Raw genomic sequence first — 7,303 nt, 5'->3', positions numbered from 1 at the left:
GTGCCTGACAGCAGCGGATCGGCAAAACCGCGCCCGTTCTCGGACGATGCGCAACAGCAGCAGCAGCAGCAAGGCACGTCGTCACACCCTAAGATGCAGCGCGCGGACTCCGACCCGGTGCGCTCGGGGAGCGACGTCAGCAAGGTTGGCCTGGGCATCAACATGCCGGGCTCGGGGAATTCGCGATAGAGATACTGGTTCGTGGATATCCTGGGTAATTGTACGAGGTGAGGTTCCGGCATCGGTTTAGGATACTGCAGGCCCGAAAACGACTGGGGGGCACGCGGGTGCATCCCTTTGGTTTCTTTATTATCATACTACTACTACAGCAACGACAGTTACATACAGTGCACGTTACCCTATTACCCCTTGCAATGTGTTACCCCTGCATGTTGAGGCCTGGGATGGGATCTTACAGTCAAAGCTCTTTGCGTCTTGGTGACATCTGGCATGCGATGTATATACAATTTCCTCCTATCTATCTATCTCTCCTCACTCGGTCCATCTGTGTGTGCGGAAGTGTTGTTGTGATCGACATTTGGTATGGGGTACCGCGCGAGTGACTACACACGACATCTAAAAGTCTCTGCGTCCCCACAGCATGGATGATGAATGGTGGATGGATAGATGAGCTCCAAGGTGCATTTGAGCACATCCCATAGACCTAGCGGCAATCTACGCGTACTTCGAGCACTCACTGCGGGTGCGTAATGATATCATAGAGGCATTGGGTGGCAGGCTTACGGGGTAGGTCGTTTTCGACACGCGAACGAATAATGTCAGCGGTGTGCGGCCCATTACAGCTGGGAGTTGAATATTAATATTTGAATGATTGATACTATTTGTTGCAGTGTGATGGGAAGTACCCAAGGGAGGCTCGTCGATGAACGCGCGAGATCAAGCCTGCATCTCAAGATTCGATCAAGGCTGATCTCGAAATCAATAGCAACTCTCCGCGCAATTGCAGCCGATCGACCACATCCATCAAGATTGTCCCATTGCATCAATGCGATCAGTGTTCCATTAGTGCTCCATATCATTATAATTATACTTCGTAATTACATTATAGTGGAGCGGCGCGGTACTATGCGCCATAAGAGTAAGTGTCCATGCCCAGAGAGAATCCATGTCTGAATTGTCCGTGCGATGGTCCATGAGAAAATTAGAATGCACCCAACGCATCATGATGCAAATATCTCGTCCAGCTGCACCTTGAACATATCCTCAACCACCCGACGCCGGATGTTCCCCTTCGTCGCTGTCCGCGGCAGCGTCCCGCGCCCCACCACCACCACCATCCTCGCAGACGTGATCCGCTCGTGCACATACCGCCGCGCGTGGAACTGCCGCGTCCGCCTCACGATCTCCCTCCGCAGCTTCTCCGCGTCCATCGCGACCAGCGCCTCGACGAACACCACCGGCGACGGCCGCCCGTTGCCCACCACGATGCACTCCGCAACCAGGTCCCCGCACGTCGCCCGCACGTTGTCCTCGATCGCCTTCGTGTCGCACCGCAGCGCAGTCGAGCTCTTGATCCAGTCGTCGTTCCGCCCGCGGCTCACGTACGCACCCGGCGCCACCTCCACGAACAGGTCGCCTGTGTGGTAGTGCCCGTCGGCCGCACGGAGTGACGGATCGGGGCAGTCGGGCGAGTCTGCCAGGATCACCAGCTCGACCAGCTGCGCATGTGCGTTCGTGTGTGCTGATGTCGCAGCGGAAGAGGGGGAGGATAGGGAGATGGAGAGGAAGCCGTATTTAGTGCCCACCATCGGGCGCAGCGGTGGATTGGCGTGGCCTGAGCCCCGTGTAGAGAGCAGCATCGCACCACACTCCGTGCTCCCGAACAAGTTCACCATCTTCATCCCATGCTTGTACGCCCACGCCTCGTCCTCTGCAGCCATCGGCTGCCCTGAGTATAGGATCTCGTCGAGTGCGCACAGCCGCGCGAGCAGCTGCGGGTCCTTCCGCGAGTTGCGGAGGTGGACGCCGAGGAACGCAGGGAACTGGTTCAGGCGGTTCAGCCCGCACCGCGCGATCATGTCGACCAGCTCGCAGGAGGAGAACGTGATCTCCGTCGGCTGGACGGTGCACGCCCCGTGCTGCAGCGATCCAAGAAACATGAAGGTCTGCCCAATGTGGCACATGCTCCCGCTGTGCAAGGTGGATGAGCGTCATGTCTCGGAGTAGTAGACATCAGGGGAGCTCACATGAACACCGTGACATCCTGTCGATTGCTGCTAATGGGCTTGCTGACCTGACCAGCTTTGGTGATGATAGCATCCAGCCATCCATAGCTGCACGGGATCAGCTTCGGCGACCCCGACGTCGATCCAGAAGTGTGGAACATCATGATCGTGTCTGTCCTCTTCACAGTGCCCAGGTCTGTCATAGCAGGCACTCGGGCCCCGCGCAGATCCACACCGTGGACGTCGACGGCCGCGTGCACAGGCACATGGCAGCCGGACAAGGCTGGAACATATGCAGCATCGTAGATCAGTGCCCGCGCATTTGCTTTGTGCAGCAGCTCGTATATGATGTCCGGGTTGGGCAGTTTGAGCGAGAACAGCTGTGGGACGTATCCGGCTCTTGCGATGCCGTAGATGTGGAGGACATCCATGTACGTCAATCCACCGAGCCTGGGTTTGCTAGCATTAGAACAGGCCATTTGCTTTGGTCTCGAGGGCTTACCAGAGGCCCACGACAGACCGCTGTGCCAGTCCGTCTGCAGCCAGCGTGCGGGACCAATAGGTTGCGAAGAGCTCGACATCAGATTGGAACTGGCTATACGAAATAACCGTCCACGATTTGATTTGATTTGTTCGATGGTCGATGACGGGGACTCTGAAAGCAGGGGCAGAAGGGTAGAGAAATGCGCTCTGTGCGAGGACAGTGAGATGAGTTCTGAGCGAGGACACCATCATGCAGGAATATAGCTGGTATAGGATAGAGTATAGACTAGTAGATATTAGAACGAGATAGCTAGAGTAGCAGACGAGACTGTGGCTTGGAAGATAGATGTGCTGGAGAACAGGCAAACCGTCAGTTTTCCGGTCTTTATACGCGTAGCGTCAAGTATTTTGGCCGCATCATGCGCTTGCAGACGGCGACCAGGACGGACGTCGGGTACCCAGTGAGAGAGCGAACAAACGTTTCGCCGTATGACGGTGCTTGAATACAGCCGCTGTTTCTGGTCCTACACGATGTCAAAATCGTGTCCGAAGGCTGTACTGACCGCGAGGGGCAGCTAAGCGAGTCAATCTGTGATACCTGCATATTTCCGGTCAAGCGGCGGTCTCGCGCGCTTCTGCAGGCATTCCGAGCGGGTCCAGCTTTGCAAAAGTCACTTGTACTAGCATTGCGCACAGAGAAATACGTGTGACTGAAAGCATAAGCACGGATACCACTACTTTGCAGCCTCTCCAGAAAGTGACCACAGCGAAATCAGGAAGCAGGGAGAATCTGCCTGCCAGTGGGCGCGCCACCGCACAGCCGCCACCGCTCGCGTCACTCCACGTGATCGCATCGCGCGCGTTCACCCATGTTCCCCCGCGTCTTTTCCCCGCATCCTACTGTGAACGCTCGCATTCTGAGTCATGTTTTGGCGTCTGGCTATTGGGTCACCAAATGTTTTCGCGAACATGAGTCACAAACTACAAGCAATCATTGGCACAGTAATCGCACTGCTACGACTGTCGCAGAAGCACCAGATCGTCAACGGTCAGATGGATGCCCCTGCAGGGTGCAAGAGATGCTGTGCCTCACTGGGCCGCCGCTGCCAATCATGCCTGTCCGACGTCGACACGGACATAGCAGGCTACAAGAGAGAAATAGTCTTGCCTCTTCTCCGTCAGAGATCGGATGGGCAGGGTGCTTCCACAGCCTCTTCCCATAACGTGCGCATACGTACGGACGCGGCTACGGTGACTGGTGCAGCCAAGACAAGCTGTTCACTACAGGCGCCATAAATTTCAGCGATTGCAAAGTGAGGCAGGTTTCATCTAGGAGCTAATAGTATTCTACTGTGAGGAAGTGGAAATATGCCAGCAGAATCTGTCTGGACATGTGTGCCTGACACCTGTGCTCGACATTTCCATTTCTGAACGGGTCGTTCACTAGCATAATATACTATGCGCGCCGTACGATGCACGACGGCTCTTCAGGACGCGGTGCGGTGCTGGGAATTGATGTTCCCGGGTTGTTATACTCTTGCTTGAAGTTGGAGACAGCTGGAACACGGTCAGAGGTAGCCCGACGATCGAGTGCACGCTAGCCGCGGCGCGACAAACAGACCGTGAGGCAGACAGCGTCGATCTGGCCAGGCACATCCACCATTGGGCGTACCAGACAGTCACTTATACTTGATCTGCGACCGCCGTCGTACGCTCTCCGTTACGTTTTGGCAATTCTGGCCTAGCACTCGCCGAGATAAAGTTGTGTTCTGCATTGAGCTACTTGTGAAGACCCGGCCGTCGAGGTGCGTCAGGTTGGCAGCATGATCCATTGAGCGATGCTGCGTAGAGGGCTGAGTCCACTACGCTTACTGGTATCGGTTAGAAGGGACTTGCTCACCGCTAAGGGCCTGATATACCCCTCTAGAAGGCTTTCACGACACCTTGCAGACAGGTAGAAAATCACCTTGCATCTGAACATTCGACGATGATTGGTCATGACAGCAACAACGTAAGTATACATCTTGGGGTAGAATCTGTTGTCCAGGTTCTGGTTTTGGGTCTTGATGTACACCTTAGCTGTTCAGGTCAAGGTTAGAATCTGAATCAAGCAAGCGTCGTAAGTGCGTGCAGATGAGTTTTGCAGCAATGCTGATCAATTATACCATTACGTTTCTGCGCAGCTTCAGCGAACGACCATTTGAGGAGTCTGACTACATGGAACGGACTCACCGCGAAACTTCCCTGCTGCCCGCATGCCGAGGTAGGGTGAATAAACATAGAGGACATCATTATTGCATCCCTTCCTCGGCCCATGTTGAGCAATCGCTAAGGGGACAATGATTACAGAGTGGGACAGTCAGGGACACTCCAATTAACCTCGACCACACGTCACGGACATGGTGCCTCCAAGCCAATGCCCTGATAAAGTACATCATCAATACAAATAACACGTGCATACGTGGTCATACAACTCTCAAGATCATCAGTACAACATGATTTCGTCGGGTCGTAATACAGCTTTCACCGATTAGTACACCAAAATACATAGGATATGCTACAAACAGCAAGAAGTACACAGCAAGCACGCACGACAAATGATGAGACATCACAAGACTAGGAAGGTGGCTCAGCGCAATCTTCAAACTCGATCAACGTTAAGTCTCTGTTCCAGGGTATGACGGCGAGACCCAGGGTATAGTCGAAAGGCTCGGACGAGGGACGGTGCGGAGTAGGCATTGCTACGGCGACAGCAATCTCCATCCATCGTGAGATTGGAGGGGCAGTTGCGGACGCTGCTTCCGGAGCAGATCTACCGCGGCGAAAAAATCCAAGTGGGTCGACAGATACATGGGAGAACAGTCCCGGTTCTCCAGGAGGCAGAGGCATAATGGCAGATGAAGGTAGGGTCTGCGCACGCTCATTGCAGACAATTTTCGCAGAGATTGGCTATGCACACGAATAAGAAACTGATACATCAGCATTGTTACGATCCCTGCTTCACGCGCACGTACCTTGATGTCTCTCCAGAGCGGACCTGTGGTACTGCCGCGCGCAGCGTACACGTCCCACAAGTCTGGTTTCTTCCCAACGTCTCTCTGCCTTCTCCTTGCACTTCTGCGCCTGTTGATGATCTCAGGCAGGTCCACGGCCCACCCAGCAGATAGCGCCTCTGGGGGAGGATCGCTTGTGAACCAGCGCCGCGGTCCACGGATGGCCATGCGCCTGCGCAAGCCAAACATGGCAAGCATGCCGCCGATGAAGAGCCCGATCGCAAGAAAGGCAAGGATGAGTGCGGGGGTACCGTTTTGCGAGAAAGGCGAACTGTTCGTCTCGTTGGAACTACTTGGCGAGCTGGCAGCACTGCTTGTGGAAGATGCGCTCCCCGTGGACGAGGGCATGCTCGTTGACGACGACGGAGATGGAGAGCCCAGCGCCATGGCTGCCGTGGGTACAGACAACAGGGTCTTTGGGGAGGCCATGGTCGATTGGTCGGATTCGATTGCCGCCCAATCTCATCAATCTCTTTGATAATCATATTCGGTCCTTATTTCGGCCAGTCAGGTGCTTGCTGTGCCACACCCGGCCGGGGCTCTCTGGCTTTGTCCTATATTTGTCCCATATTTGTGCGATACAAACATAGATCAATACACTGGTGGCTGTCACTTGTCACCGATCTTGCACTTGATGCTAGTGTCTCCGCCCATCTCGCCCACGTCGCTTAGCCATGTTCTTTTCGTCCCTGACGTACTAATAAAACTCTGGCCATACTAATGAGTTTGCTAAATCCTGACGATCAGCTACCATGTCGACCATGAGCGCGGGCTTGCTTGCTCGATAACAAGTCGAACTTCATCTAGAGGACATCCACTGGATATAAAAAACATCATGTTTGCCTTGAGGTGAGCCAGACTGCCCACATTCCTTTGTGACCAAATGTCTGACGAGTCATTCCCGCCAATCTTTTCACCAACGCGCTCCAACACCCACGATCCCTATGGGCAATTGCCCTGGATCCGGAGGATTCGTTCGACAAAGAACACTATTCTTTCGTTTGAAGGACGCCAGCTCTTTCCGTGGTTCTGGTAAGTACTGAACATTTTCTTTACTCGATTATACTAACATCTACAGGCCTGTGAACGATCGCGGCGAGAGAGTCACTCCGGACGAACTCAATGACCATCGCCTCACGCATGAATTCCGAGGGCCTGGATGCCTCTGCGCATCTCGCATCCAGGCCCCTGATGCTTTTACAGAAGCCCGCATCTTCTGTGCTGAGAGCGGCGTTGTCACAGGTCAATGGGTTGCCGCTTGCGGCAGGGGGGAGTGCAAATATTTTGGTGAGTATTCACACTCTGTACATATAGAACGAATTGGGCTCACTTCAATGCATACAGTTCGTCTAGAGCCTTTTTACATCAAACTGGGGCACCCGATCCGTCGCTACGACCGTCGTCGTAAGTCCGTGAAGATGATACAGGAGTTCTTTAGCTAACAGCAAAGACAGAGAACCCACTGCATCCGGTTCCAACTGACACCGATAATCCGGATGTCCCACCATTGGTTTCTACTGAGCCGAACACACCTACTGGCCCACGTCGTACCACCCGCACCCGCAGTAAGTACTCATTTAT

General features: G+C 54.2%; 3 protein-coding genes across 3 annotated transcripts; 1 reads left to right on the top strand and 2 right to left on the bottom strand.

Annotated features, from left to right (window-relative positions):
* Window positions 1-1,181: 1,181 nt before the first annotated feature.
* POSPLADRAFT_1058111 (hypothetical protein) lies at window positions 1,182-2,918 on the bottom strand (the record flags this gene model as incomplete). Its single annotated transcript, XM_024480999.1, has 3 exons — window positions 1,182-2,151; window positions 2,208-2,636; window positions 2,689-2,918. The coding sequence occupies 3 exons, from the start codon at window positions 2,916-2,918 to the stop codon at window positions 1,182-1,184; spliced, it is 1,629 nt and encodes a 542-aa protein (XP_024337977.1).
* Window positions 2,919-5,285: 2,367 nt separating this feature from the next.
* On the bottom strand, window positions 5,286-6,151 carry POSPLADRAFT_1034669 (hypothetical protein; the record flags this gene model as incomplete). The annotated part of the gene is made up of 2 exons (XM_024477040.1): window positions 5,286-5,618; window positions 5,684-6,151. 2 exons carry the CDS (start codon window positions 6,149-6,151, stop codon window positions 5,286-5,288), a joined length of 801 nt encoding a protein of 266 aa, XP_024337976.1.
* Window positions 6,152-6,605: 454 nt separating this feature from the next.
* On the top strand, window positions 6,606-7,164 carry POSPLADRAFT_1058109 (hypothetical protein; the record flags this gene model as incomplete). Its single annotated transcript, XM_024480998.1, has 3 exons — window positions 6,606-6,754; window positions 6,801-7,009; window positions 7,067-7,164. 3 exons carry the CDS (start codon window positions 6,606-6,608, stop codon window positions 7,162-7,164), a joined length of 456 nt encoding a protein of 151 aa, XP_024337975.1.
* Window positions 7,165-7,303: the final 139 nt, after the last annotated feature.

The sequence above is a fragment of the Postia placenta genome, assembly GCF_002117355.1.
Source record: "Postia placenta MAD-698-R-SB12 unplaced genomic scaffold POSPLAscaffold_9, whole genome shotgun sequence".
Lineage (NCBI taxonomy): Eukaryota > Fungi > Basidiomycota > Agaricomycetes > Polyporales > Adustoporiaceae > Rhodonia > Rhodonia placenta.
The sequence above is the reverse complement of the archived record's forward strand: the minus strand, read 5'-3'. Positions and strand labels throughout refer to the sequence as shown.